Below are 15175 nucleotides of genomic sequence, written 5' to 3'. Positions count from 1 at the left end.
TTTCAGTCAATTTTATAATCGCTGTAAACAATCCAACATTTGAAAAGTTATTGCTAAAAAAAAAAAAAAACCCGTAGTACAAATGACTTGCAGTGTCATTCATTAGATTATTTTTAAATGAAAAGATCTTTGATAAAGGAATAATAGTGTAACTTGCCATATTTTGTGTCCAAAAGTTTTAGAAAACCAGTTAACAAGGATGATTGATGTGATGATGATGATGATAATGAAGACTAACATTTCCTAGCTCCTTAACCATTTTACAAGGTGCTTCATGTAAAATATCTATCTGATCCTCCCAAATCTATGAAGTTTGTCAGTTATGCTTTACAAACCAGAAAACATAAGATCAGATATTTTATCTTGGCCGTGGCTCCAATCATTAGCAGACTAAGGACTGGAGTCCGGAAGGACAGAATAGAATAACATCAAATCTCATAGTTTTCTCCTATCACAAAATCTTGAAAACAAATACTAGCTCATGTAATCTAAAAGCTAAAATAAAAAGAAATGAAAAGAAACGTATACTTAGTCTCATAAGTATTTTAGGTGACTTTGTCTCTTCTGATGCTGTTTGTCTTTAGCTCTTTAGCTGGAGCTATTGGAGAAATACAGGAATTTAAAACTGTAATCTTATTTTGTCTGTGTGGAAGTCAGAGAATGGTTACTGAATGAAGTATCAGGATATTTAGCTAATTTCTGGTTGTCAATTCCCAATTCAACTCAAAAGCAGAATTTAACCTGGATCCTCAATTTTTTCACATGAAAAATAGGCACATAACACTGAGGTATTTTTGCTTACAAAGATGATTTGAAATTTCTGTGAAATATTTACTTTTTAAAAAATGTAATGTACTACCCTAAAGCTAAGTATTGTCTTTTTTAAAAAATGTAAAATAATAAGAAAAAGAGGGCAATGTCTTGCATTTATTTGTTTTGTATATTCAAGAGTGAGAAACTGTAGAAAAGCATCCAAGTGGCAGATTGATATACAAAGCATTTTGAAGTATATTTTGCATAATTATTTTAAATTGGAAGAGGAAATAGCAGATCTTCTAGTGTGTGTAATTTTAACAACTCTTAGAATACTATCAGACATAGGAATCACTACATTCTAAATAAATTTTATCTCATGGATTCATCCATAACCTGTGTGCTGATTATTTAAAATCATCTTACCAAGAGGTTCTATATACAGGACATTACACCAAATTGCACACATAGAAAATAGAAATCCCATGCCCCACTGTATTCCGCCAAAGTAATTGCCTTACCAAGAACCCCATTTCTGTCAAACCTACTACTTTATCTCAGCCTCTTGGCTAGGAAGCTAGGAGTCACCTTTGACTCTCCATTTCCACATCTGTTCCCTTTTTTAATTATATAATCTAGCTTTCGCCTTTAAACCATCTTTCTATTTACATCTTCCTCTCCATTTATCCTGCCAGTGATGTAAGAAGCCATGTTTTTATCTCCTAACACGCAAGTTAGAAGTAATCTTTAGTTGGTCTTCCGCTTGTTTATGGGTAGCCTGCCAAACTCACCTTTCTAAGGTGAGTTACTTTCATCATTTCTTTTCCCTGTTCACTTCGTTGATTCCTTATGGCCAGTGAGATCAGGTGAAAAACCCCGCTACCTAACCCCAGGAACTCCATAATCTGGCATCATCCCTCTAGCCAATCATCTGACCTGAATTTACATTATAGCCAAGTTACTGTCTCAATGATCACAATCCACAATCATCCCAGGCCTCCAATCTTTTTAATTTCCCTCCTGCCTACAGAAATGCCCTTTGCCTTTCCCTTCAGCCTAACTAAATCCTGCACAATCTTCAGAATCAACAAAAATGCCTTCATCTCCAATGAAACTATTTCAGTTTGTATTGAATTCATATTTAGTACCCTCATAATTCATCCTGATTTCTCCTTGTATTAATTTTATTTTACTAATTAGATTATTTGTATAATTAGCGTATCTTATCCTCCATCAACAGCCTTTATTATCTTAGAGAACATATACAGCATGCTCAATAAATATTGGACTGATTTATTATTGGCATTTTTGTAAGTAAATATCCAGCCACACAATGTATAAAGCTACCATGCACTGCCCCATCCCATAGTTTTGCTTTATTTATGTATTTATTTTAAATATCACTGAGATAAGGCCTTGTGAAAGCTCTCAGTAACTTAGTGTTTCAAGTGCAAAATAAGAAAAGAAAAGCTGTGGGTTCAAAGGCTTTTTGAGTCCCACTATTTTTAAGGTCAAGTTCACAAAGGAGAAAACAGTGAATGCAAGACTTTGGAAAACTGGTTTCTGGTTATATTTTTTTAGTTTGAGAAAAATAAAGCAAACAATGGCAGAGAAATGTACTTTGACTTAGAAGAAGTTTAGGACAGCCATGCAAATACTAGTGGATGACTCCCATACCACCGCCCACATCCAGTATTTTCAAATACAAACATCAAGGCAGAGATAGATGGGGAGATAGGAAGAGTGAAAGGAGAAAGAAAACTTTTGTATGCTCAAAATGTGTATTTTCTCCTTTCAGCACAAATTGAAGTGATACCATGCAAAATTTGTGGCGATAAGTCCTCTGGGATCCACTACGGAGTCATCACATGCGAAGGCTGCAAGGTATGGGACTTTCAGACCGCACGGTTCTGTATTTGCCTCAGGCATCTGTGTACCTCACAAGACGAGGTGACACCTTTTTCAGGAAGGCTTGCTAAAGGATCCTTCTGCCTGCTGCTGACATTGAGGAATTCTCGCGTGGTGGGTGGGAGGGTTGATTTTCTGTTCTTTCGCCTTTTACCTTTTTGTTATTGTCTAACTGGTCAGCAGCTCTTTAAAAATGGATTCGTATTTAAAACCTTGAATTATTCACATTTACAGAGATATAAATACTGACTCTTGCTGTTTTAGCAGTATTGTCTCCAGTAAATTCCAAGGCACTTACTACCATATGAAAAAACTAAAGGTTAAAATAAAGATTATAAACTAATAAGTACATATTTATCTGCTTGAGAAAGAGGAAGTGAAGGTAACAGCTACAATATGCATATGGCCATCCTTTATTCTCACGTTACAGGAAAAAAAAAAAAAAGAAAGAAAGAAAAGAAAACTGGAAGCGTGGTATGTTAGAAGCCAACAAGATTATCTCTAAATCAACTAAAACTCACCTACCCCCACGCACCCCTTCATTTTCCAATGAGGTCCTGAGGTATAAACAAGATTATGTCATCTGATCAACATCATTGATTCAGACAGTGAAGAACAGAGCATGGCCAAAAACACAGGGTTTTTCAGTCTCAATCCAGCGTTCCACTTCCAGACAGATTCCACCCACCCTTCCCGTGGCAAACTAATTCCTCTAAGCAAGTTGCTCTCTTAAATAAAGAGCTGAAGGAATAGCAGTAAACATAGACTGAATCTGAAATAAAAGAACTTTGAAATTTAACAGTAAGTTTTAATAACGAATCCTTAGAAGGAAAGAAAGTGAGTGTGAGAGACATAATAGCCAGGGAAAATCTAAACAGTTCTATAGCTATAGTTAAAGGACCATGTGTAAACAGAACAAATAAAATGCAGCCACGGTCTGGGAGGGAAAGGTAATATGCTGGTAAAGTTATTGGCAAGAGCAATTGTGTTTTTGATCAAAGATGCAAGCAAAGTGAATTATTCTTTTAAGATCAGTAAACTGAAGGAGGGGTAGTACAGTCATAGAGTCTAAGATCTAATCTTAATCTTAAACAGGCTTTCAAATGTACACAAGGCAAAACATACTGTAACTGTCAAATACTGGTACTGTGTGATAAATTGACAGTGTCTTCATAATAGTCTCAAAAAGGCGTGAGTCCTGGAATTAAAACCGGAGTGAAGAAAAGGAAAGGAAATAAATAAGAATAAAGTGGGAGAGGGAAGAAGAGGGAGCATATTAACGTACTAACCTGTGAACACACTGCTGTACTTTAAAGATGATTAGTGATAATCTATTTGTGAATATCATGAGCTGTTCTTTGCATTCTGTTCCTCTGCAGCCCTAGAATTAAGAATTGCATGTTATCCACTTTAATGCAATTTTTCAACTCATCAAGAATAAACAAGAAAGCAAAATTATGTCAGCAACTTTTTACCCTCCTTGAATAAGTTATTACATCCTCTAGGCAGATAGACAAATAGTTTTCTTCAAAAACAATAATAACTTAGGAGTCAGAATCTTCTCCATTGAAAGTATTTCTACCATTATATTGGCTCGTTATGCAATCTTGAGAACTCTGGTTTACATAATATCTACTAAAACTGATTTTTAGATCAATGTCAAAATGGTGATGTTTGGCATTTGATTGTGTAAGCTCTATTTGAAAAATGTATGATTTCAAAAGATGGGGATATGTTCAGGTTAAAAAGCAAAATATTTTAAACAGTAATTTCCAAAAGATTTAACTAACGTGCAAATATAACCCAACAGGTCAATAGCCAAGAACAAGTGTCATCTTTTCTATGTAAAGGAAGAATCCACAATTAACGAAATTATGTTGTTATTATGAAGCATACTCTGAGGTTTTAGTTAAAATGGCACTATACACCACACTATTTTTTTAATTCATGGAAAAACTCACATTTGTATATATGCTACAATTTTCTGCAAATAGAAAACTTCAAAATTCTCTTCAGAATTTGATGTCAATGTCAGCACATTCAGTATCAACCTCTGAGTTTTCATAATGCTGTTTTCAAGTCAACATAAACAACCCATTCTGAATAACATCAATTCAGCTTGTGCACTTATTCAAATTTCTATTCATTCAATAAAATTTGGAACACAATCTCTCTTTCATGCCAAAAACCTCATTTGCAATAATGAGCAACAGATAAGCAAGAAATGTGTCGTAATTAATGTCAAATTGGTCTTAAATTAGGGCTGTAGCTGTGACTTCAGAAAAGTCTTTTCTGTCCTGTCAACTCTTTTGCTAAGTAGCACTAGAGTATCCAAAGATAAAAACTACACAATTCTGTCTTAAAATGTAAATTTCAAGTCATCTTTAATCAAGACTGATGGACTGAGGTTATGCTTTCTGACAGTTTTCACAGTATATAAAGTACATCATTTCAATCCCTGGGGGCTTACGTTTGATCTCTATTCTAAGATGCTCCATGAATTCAGTCAAACTGGACAGTCAGGTGTCTCATTCTGCCATCACTGGTTTATTAAATAAGGAACGCACGTGGATGTATGGGGACGACACTAGTCCTTGTTGTTGAATGGCGAAGCCAGTTGGGACTCTCTCTGAGGAGATCCTCGACCACACCTCCATGTTTGAGATTCCTCACAGACTGACTAAGCTCTCTTCACCAGTGCCATGCTGAGCCATATTGGAGCTCAAGACAAAAGGAAAATCAGTAACACAGATCCTTTCTTTAAGTTATTGGGTATTTTTGCATTGATGTTGATTTTTTAACACATTATGTTAAAATATTGTATTTTCTAATTACAAAAATTTTAGGTGACCTTTAAATGTTGTGGGCAAAGTGTTTGCCTCACTAGGCTCACCCAGCCCTGGCTCTGCTTCTTCTTCCTGTAGATAGTTGAGGAAACAAAGAAGCTGTTTGAGGGAAGTCAAAGGATCTATTCTAGGCTTCTCTGCAAGATAGGCATTGAATCTACCATTCCTGAACTTTTCTAGATTTCCTCCTTCCAAAAGATGATGCTGTGGGATATCTTTTCCCAAAATTTGTCTTAGAAAGCTTAATGTAGACCATCATTTTGCTCATGATACATTGCACTTTTCCTTTTTTCTCTAGACAATTCAAGAGCAAAGAGTGATTAAGGAAATCGATTACATGAGTCAATGAATGGATGAATGATAACTTAATCTATCTCTGGAGAAAATGCTTATTTTCCCCAACAGAGTTTTCTATAAGACAACTAAGGAAAAATTTTTTAAAAAATCAACTCAGCTGTGGATTTATTTAGAGAAGCAGTATATGGTCACTGGCAGTTCATTTTGTACCTGACGAACCCAAATGTACTTGCATGAAGACATCTTACACTGAGTAACCTGAGGCCAAGTAGAGACCACTCGTTCAGTTTTTACTTAATACTTTTTGTTGTTGAACAGCTTATATATAATATTTTATTTTTTCAAAAGTATGGTTATTAAAAAACAACTTTCAAGACCCAGCCACGGTGCACACACATACCTGTAGTCCCAGCTATAGGTTGAGGCAGGAGGATCACTTGAGTCTAGGAGTCTGAGGCCGCAGTACACTATGATCCTGCCTGCAAATAGTCACTGCACTCTAGCATGAACAACATAGCAAGACACCTCAAAAAGGTAGAAAAATAAAACACTTTTCAGCTGCATTCTAGCCAAATTCGAAAAGTTTATGGTGGGGGAAAACACATCTTAGAAACTAAGAAAACAGTAGCACATACTCCTCAGTGTTGCTTTTTCTTACCAATACCTCAAGTTCCTCACCACCACAGCACTTGATACAAGCCTATGTGATTGTCCCCACCAAGTTCTGTCATGTTTGGTTTAGTACTCTCCTTTGCTACTCCTTCCCCGCTGCTCTTTGCGGGACAGAAACTTCTGTTTATTTCTGCATAGAACAGCACAGCTGCAAATGTCTTTAGCAAACATTTATTCAAGGAATGAATGAATGAGTGAATGGGTAAATGAATGATACCCTCATATCTCTGCAGATAGCATCTATTTTCCCCAGCAGAAATATCTGCAAGCCATATGAGAAGAGGTATCCAAAGAGCTTTAAAAATTAAACTCAGTTATGTTCACTGCAGAAAATGTAGCAAATGTATATGTTAATATTCTCTGTTTCCCTTCTTATAAATCTGTTTCTCTCCCCTTCTCTTTTTCCCTCAAGGGATTCTTTAGGAGGAGCCAGCAGAACAATGCCTCTTATTCCTGCCCAAGGCAGAGAAACTGTTTAATTGACAGAACCAACAGAAACCGTTGCCAACACTGCCGACTGCAGAAGTGTCTTGCCCTGGGAATGTCAAGAGATGGTAAGGCATTACATTCCTGTTTCTTACTTAAGCCCTTTCAAATGGATGCTTTGCTGGAGTCTATTTAAGCTGCTGGAAGAATTCTAGACGAGGGAATTGGGGATAAGAAGAAAAGAAAATCATCGTGCTGGTAGTGCATTAAAAGGAAAAGTAAGAATATACAAAAAGAGAGCATTGCCTACGAAATAAGAAGAAAACAAAGACTTTACTGTAGCTCATGGAGCAACTTGTGCTAACTAGGTTTAGCGGAAGCCACATAGGCCTAGGTTGAAGGTGACCATCTGTCTAGGTTTGCCTGCAAATGAGGGATTTCCTGGGACATGAGACTTTCAGAGATAATGCCCAAAAGTCCTAAGCAAACCAGGACCACATCCGAGTATGTTCACTGGGTAGGTCTGACTGGGCTTGCTTACTGTGTGGAGACACTAAGGAATGGCATATGCTTCTATGGGAAGCCTGGAAGTCCTGCTGGCTGGTCATAGCTACCCAGAGGAGGAACTGGACTATCTGAGCCCATAATGAAGTTTCCAAAGACTAGAGCGAAGTCCAAGTCTTGGAAGGGCTGTGTAGGTGATGTCCTCCTCAGAATATGATACCATCTGCACTCCAACTTCACACCTACCCACACTGAATTGCTTGGTTTCCTGAGGGAACATCTTAGAGTAATGAAAGAGGACAAATGAACTCAAACAAGATGAACGAAGAATTTCACCTAGCTTTGTTTCCATTTTCAGTCATTCATCCAAAGTAATTCTTTCCCTGTTGACATTGGACACATCACCCCTGCGTCATACAGTGAGTGGTCCTGAGTCCTGGGGCCATTTCTGTCTTGTTCCCACTAAAACATCAGGCTCTGCTTAAAAGCACACACCTAAATGTTTATTGAATGAACGATGGAAATCCCTTCTACCTAGAGCCTAAGACATAGACAATGCCCCGACACCTTCTGTTTTTATGTCAATCACTGTGGATTCTGCGCATCTGGTCGCACTCCCTCTGGTGAAATTCAAGGCTGTATAAACGCACACAAAACAAGAAACTTCCAAGTTTTAAAAAGATGTGAATAATTGGCATGCATTTAGTATAAAGGGATTTCATGAGTGACTAGATTCTTTACCTTTTCTCTAATTCCCAATCCATCTAAATTTGTCCTGCACAAAAGTACACCTATAAAATAAATTTGACCAAAAAAAAAAAAAAAAAAGAATCTGACCTGAAACCCTTCAGTTTATAGGTAGCTTCTAAAGCTACAGAGATGAAGTTTCCAAAATTTTTCTATTAACTGACTTTTTTGTTTTATTTGTTTTACTTGACTCACTAACCATATGTATTTACTTCTAAGATAAATTTATAGCAATAGATACTTCTGTATAATCAAGGCAAATAAATTAAGAGAGAGGATTGAGTAGTTTCAGATACTTATTTGGTATAATTATATGGGAATCTGAGTTGATGGTTTTGCACTTCATTTCTACCATATGGCAGTAGGTAACACATTAATTCACAGTGTCCTAAAAGCCCCATTAATAATTGTGCAAAGAGATAAGCCATAGGGTATTTGTTTTTGTTACTTCTTCCTACACTGAAAGGAAGTATCTTTCTGGAAGGGCAAGTCTGTGTCTGTGCTGGTGAACAGAATTATGGGCAAAAGATAAATATATGACCCAAGGCAGATTCAGCAGATTTAGTGACATCAGCCCACAAAATCTAGACGGTCTGAATCCCATAACATAAAAGAAATGTGTCAGGAGGATGGGAGGGTCATTTGACAGAGCCACAATTTATGCTCAATGAGGAAGCAATTCATTGCAGCACATAAACCTCTATGCAAATAAAAGCAATATAGTGTCTAAGGACACTGAGGATTAAGAATGATTCATTTCAACTTCAGGTCCAGAGACAATCCTGAGGCTGTCTGGGACATCTTCAAAAATGCCTCCTAAGCACATCTTATGTGAAATTTATCATGAGGAGAAATGGTCAGGGGTGTGGGTGGGGTGGGGAATCTGGAGAAGAAGGGGCTCAAGCAGGAGAGAAAACAAATGATTCTCTATAAGAGAAAAAGCTGCCTCTTCACTATATCACACAGAGAAAGTTTGGTCTGAACCTTAATTAGAACGGGTGCCTCATGCCAAGTAAATTATGCTAATACCAGGGAAGCCGAATAGGTTTTCTCTCCTATTGATAAGTATTGCCTAGTATGTAGTATTGAACGATTCAAAAGCCCTGAAATTATGGTTGATTCCCTATGTCTAGTAAGGGGTCAAGAATGAAAGGCAGGGTTATTCTGAATCAGAAGAATCCCTACCTTCTTCTGATTCAGCAAGTATTTTTAAAGTGCTTTAGAAATTGTACCAATAGCCAAAGTGAGATGCCCTCATACCTAACTGCTTTCTACAGCCCCCCACTTCCCTCAGAGATAAAGTGGCATCTTCATTTTGGTATATGCATTTGCTCTCTGTCGATTAGGCTCCAAGAATGTTTATTTCACCATACCTGGCTGTTTACTGTGGCCACTAGGAGACAGCTTAAAATAACTGTTGAAAACACTGGATTTTCATTCTCTCCTGAAATTTCACTGCTATATTGGTGTATTAGCTATCGAAAATATATCAGTAGTCATCAAATTTATCAATAATGAATTTGTTCAAATTTAGCTTAAGCGAAGAATCAAAAATCAAATCCACTTGGAATACACATACATGTGTCTTTATGTGTATAAAAAGGTGAAGGCATGTGTGCATGGGTGTGTGTGTCTGTGTGTGAACTGGAAGCATGCATAAGCCCACTGAATCTTCTCGATCATTTTATTTTTTTTCTTTTTCCTACACTTTTTACAAAGGAATCTTCAGGATAACTGTTTCCAATTGTGCTACTACAAATTGATACTCACTAGAATATGTCCTCCCGAGTGGCATGTCTCTACAAAAAGACAGAAATTGCCCTAAAAGGACAGGTTTCACAGATTAAGCTGCTTCTATCCAGAACTGCATTGCCCAATCCACATGTCACTATATAAATAATTTAAATGTAAATGAATTTAAATTAAATAAAATTTAAAATTCAGTTCTTCAGTCACACTAGCTATATTTCAAGTGTTCATTAGGAGCATGCAGCTTGCAGCTACCATATTGGAAAGCACAGAGAACATTTCAACATCACAGGGAGTTCTGTTGGAGAAAAAGAGGAAGGAGAAGAGAGGGATTTTAAAATAATGAATAGGTTTAGCTAGATTGAATCAGACTTCTAATACAAAGCCTACAGCACTACAAAAAGGGTGGCAGAAGAGGCACATCTCTGAAGCTGAAAAGAGTTAAATTAAGACCAGTTTCATTGGTAAGCAGCAAAATGTAAATATAGATAACTTTACAACCAAAGGTAGTAGATAAAATAATTTTAGAAATTTATAGAAAGTCATAAATGACAGTCAGTTGGGCTCTCTTGAAACCAAAAACACATGTTCATGTGTTATGTAAACAGAAATCTTTGAAGGAGCTATGACTTTATTTTTCAAATATCAAAAACTTTCATTCCATTTAGAATACCACAATTCAAATAAATATAAAATGATTTCCAATACTTTCACATAAAATTGTTCTTCGCTATTATGGGATCAAAAGGAGGGTTAAGAGCATATTATGAGCAAATACCGTCATCGTTGAATATTTATAAAGCACTTGCAATGTATACAGAATTGTGCTGGTTTCTTTAAGAGGTAGCAGTTTAACAAGAGGCTGTCTTTACAGTCAAGTGAATGTCATTAACAGAATAATTCAAGTTTGAGAGGGGCAAAGAGTTAAAATATATGCCAGTCTGATTAATATGCAGTGATAAGAAGAATGCTAATATTTGAAATATTAACATGGCCTTTGTTAAAATAGTTCTATGCATTCAACAAATGTATTTACAAATAGTGAAAATGAATTATGTTAAGAAAGTCAGTGGGTTTATTTTGGCCATGTAGTGTAATTTTTTCCCAAATTTGTCACCACTGTTATTGCAAGAAGGGGCATAAAACTGAAACACTGACTCATCAATGTTTCTGAAATAAATGAAAAATTAATCATAGAATAGCATTATAGTCATTGTCAGTGAAGTCTTTGATTTAGGATTACACCTGAAATAACTCTAAAATGTATTCGTTTTAAGTTGCTTCTTTGAAAGTATTTCAGTTGCTCAGTGACCTGATAAGTCAATTTTGTAAAAAATGCAGAGCTTTTCTTTGTTGAGTTTTTAGATGTTAACCATGGCAGAGGTCTTCACAACATACTCTTTTGACATTGTTAGCTGGTGATTATGATGTCTGTAGTTAACAGCAGATTTCTGCGTACACCAGCGGCAGGTCAGTTCTATGGCTCTGCTGATTGTAGATGGCATTGCCTGGTATGACCAAGGAGGTTTGGCTCTGCCTCACATATCCCCCAGTAAGTTTATCCTCCAACAAGATAGCTCAGGCATGTCCTTGTCATGGTGAGGTCCACAATCACACAAGCCTTTTTCAAGTCTCTGCTGTGTCACATTTGTCAATATTCCATTGGTCCACAGTAGGTCACATGACCCTGGGCAGGATGCCTGCAAAGAATGAAAGAGCACTGCAAATTGACGTGTGGAAGGGCGTGGAAAGAAATGCCCTTTCCATGATAAGATGGAATCAGGGTCATTAATGCAATCAGTCCTCCACAAAGTATATTTCACCTAAATATAGAGTAAACAGAAATCTAAAGCAAGGATTAAATGGAAAAAGGGTTTTTTTAAAAAAAAACAAACAAACAAACAAAAACACACACACACATTTCTATATTTATGTTAGAAGAGTTTCTTATTCTCAGTCTTTAATTCCTATAAATTTCAAACCAATAAAATGCAAAATTACTATACTAAAATAAATCAGAAAGCAGATCTACCCTAGCTAAAACAAAAAATCCTGATCTATAGCAGTGGATACAAACCTTGTATTCACTTCCACAACTCTACAACAAAGAGCTATTCTGAACCTACCCAAACGCAAAGGGCAGAGGGGCAGCAAATACAGAGCCCTCCTTTCCTGGGGGAAAAGGGGAAGTTCTTTCTTAATCAATATTTATAGTTGTTTATTTTTTCCTATACAAAAGGCGTTTTTCCCCTAGAGAATAATATGTAACAAATTGCTTAGAAAGATGTAATATAAAGATACAGAGGAAGCTTGCCTTACAAGTTACTGTAGAATTCGGTACATAGACAAACTGGAAATGTCACCTCAATTAGTAAGCAAATAAATTTGTCTCTGAGAATCAGAATCTAATAAAGGTAGTGTCTCTACAAACAAAGTTAAATACAATGATCTAAATAATTCAAGACCATATAAAACCAACCACTAAAATGGAAAGGGGAGTTTAGTCTGAATGAGTCAGATTGTTTGTCCTCACACAGAAAAAATTACTAGATAATTATCACTTTGTTTTCCTACTTAGGCAGCATCAGAAAGCCAGAATGTACGGTTTTTTGTTTGTTTGTTTGTTGTGTTGTGTTTTGTTTTGTTTTGTTTTTTGAGATGGAATCTCCCTCTGTCACCCAGGCTGGAGTGCAGTGGCTCAGTCTTGGCTCACTGCAACTTCCGCCTGCTGGGTTCAAGGGATTCTTCTGCCTCAGCCTCCCGAGTAGCTGGGACTACAAGCACATACCACCATGCCCACAAGCACATGCCACCATGCCCGGCTAATTGTGTGTGTGTGTGTGCCTGTGCGTGTGTGTGTGTGTGTGTATTTTTAGTAGAGACGGGGTTTCACCATGTTAGCCAGGATAAGCTTGATCTCCTGACCACATGATCTGCCCGCCTTGGCCTCCCAAAGTGCTGGGGTTACAAGTGTGAGCCACCGCGCCTGGCCCCAGAATGTAGGTTTTTAAGAAGGATTAAGAAGATACAGAAAGAGTTTGGCTTCTTTAAGCCCAGCCCTTAAATCCACAATCCAGCAGGCAAGAAGGAGGAAAACATGCCCCAATACCCACAAGTGAATGCGACACTTCCATTTACTTCCCATGAATCAGAACTTAATCACCTACACACCCGCCAGTGAGGGGGATGGGGAAGTACAGTCTCCACTCTGATCAGCCTATGCTCAGATAAATATGGTACCTCTGTACCCAATGGAAAAAGAAAATGAATTTTGGAAGAATATTGGAGGAGAAGGGTGAATGGCAGCTCTTTCAGACTGTGGGAATCTCTTCTGTGTTCCCTTTGTGCTAGAGAGTTCTTAAGCACTTCACCATTTAGATATTCTCAGAAAAGCATCAACCCTCGTGATTGAATCCAGGAACTGAGCCTTTTTCTAAACTCCATTTCCTTCTTCATTCTCTGAGCTCCTAGCACCAAGAGGTGGTGGGCATACCGTCACAAAAGAACAGAAAACAGAAACTCAGACAGGAGCCTCCAAGTTTGCCATAGCCCCCACTATTAACATGAGCTGAACAATGCTTGATAATTCAAAGAAGGTAGGCCTGTGACTCAGGATGTTCACATCCTAAAAAGGCAGTTGACAACCTGTGAGGAGAAATGTCAATATTCACAGCAGTTCAGGAGGTTAAGTATCTGAAGAAACAACACACTGAAATGAAAGCACCTTGATATTACTCTGTGACTACTTGCAGCACTTCTGCCTTCTTTTTCCTCTGACTGCCTGAGAATATTGCCAGAAGACATAGGAAAAATAAAACTTGGGAATGGTAGAATGAGAAAAGATAGTTACTGTTTTGATCACTTGCTGGGCATCGGATGCCCCAAATTGCTATTTTCCAAAGATTCTTATCATTTGATCCCAAAAGCCAACTGAAGGCAAATGATGCTGTCACTTAAAATTATGTTTATCATCCAGCCCCATGCCTTTGGTCTTACCCAACACACTATTTAGAAAATCGACCTGGCCCGGTGCAGTGGCTCACATCTGTAATCCCAGCACTTTGGGAGGCCGAAACAGGAGGCTTGCTTGAGGCCAGGAGTTCAAGACCAGCCTGGGTAATGTAGCAAGGCCCCATCTCTACACAAATTAAAAAAAAAAATAGCTGGACCTGGTGGCAAGCACCTGTAGTCCTAGCTACTCAGGAGGCTGAGGCAGAAGGATTGCTTGAGCCCAGGAGCCCGAGGTTATAGTGAGCTATGATCATGCCATTGCACTCCAGCCTGGGCAACAGAGCAAGACCCTGTCTCTTAAATAAAATTATTGTAAAAAGTAAAGAGAAATTTAAGAAAGAAAACAGAAAATAGATTTGAAAGTGAAATACTAGGGTCCAATCTAGCGATCTAGTAATCCTAATGAATAAAAGTTAGTTGGTTAACATTTTAATAGTGGGTACTATTGCTAATTTGGTATTTGGTTTTTTTGGTATTTGGTATTTTGGTTTTTTGCGATTTTTTTTCACAGGTAAGAAAAAAAGAGGAAGACATGCTTTCTATCTTCATGGCAATGAGAAATACATACATAAGTTTTTACATTTCTTCCTGGCTTTGATTTATTTCTCACTGTGGGCGTCAACCAGGACAGGAACCCTCTGAATATAACCTTTCCCCAGATGTGGCGTGCAAACGAATGGGTTCTTAAGTGATGGTGCTAGACATGTGTGCATCTGATGTTGAAGGGACAACCATCCCGTGACCCGTTGTACCCGAGGTGGTTAACGCGAATGATAACCACAAGTGCTGTTTTCTGCTTTTCTCTCCAACCCAGCTGTGAAGTTTGGGAGGATGTCCAAGAAGCAAAGGGACAGCCTGTATGCTGAGGTGCAGAAGCACCAGCAGCGGCTGCAGGAACAGCGGCAGCAGCAGAGTGGAGAGGCAGAAGCCCTTGCCAGGGTGTACAGCAGCAGCATTAGCAACGGCCTGAGCAACCTGAACAACGAGACCAGCGGCACTTACGCCAACGGGCACGTCATTGACCTGCCCAAGTCTGAGGGTTATTACAACGTCGATTCCGGTCAGCCGTCCCCTGATCAGTCAGGACTTGACATGACTGGAATCAAACAGATAAAGCAAGAACCTATCTACGACCTCACATCCGTACCCAACTTGTTTACCTATAGCTCTTTCAACAATGGGCAGTTAGCACCAGGGATAACCATGACCGAAATCGGTAAGTGGAAGTCTCCTCCCAGTGGCTTTTTTTGAGATTCTGCTTT

The 15175-nt window shown here is 37.9% G+C and overlaps 1 protein-coding gene across 1 annotated transcript in view; it reads left to right on the top strand.

Moving 5' to 3' along the window:
* RORB (RAR related orphan receptor B) overlaps positions 1-15175 on the top strand; it is a 192788-nt gene that overhangs the window by 129992 nt on the left and 47621 nt on the right. Inside the window, exons 2-4 of the mRNA XM_007969506.3 lie at positions 2552-2637; positions 6889-7030; positions 14728-15129. Coding sequence (XP_007967697.1) covers positions 2552-2637; positions 6889-7030; positions 14728-15129 — 630 coding nt within the window. The remainder of the gene's footprint in view (positions 1-2551; positions 2638-6888; positions 7031-14727; positions 15130-15175) is intronic.

This window comes from Chlorocebus sabaeus, chromosome 12, assembly GCF_047675955.1.
Source record: "Chlorocebus sabaeus isolate Y175 chromosome 12, mChlSab1.0.hap1, whole genome shotgun sequence".
Lineage (NCBI taxonomy): Eukaryota > Metazoa > Chordata > Mammalia > Primates > Cercopithecidae > Chlorocebus > Chlorocebus sabaeus.
Note: the sequence above shows the minus strand (reverse complement) of the source record. Positions and strands in the feature narration are given on the sequence as shown.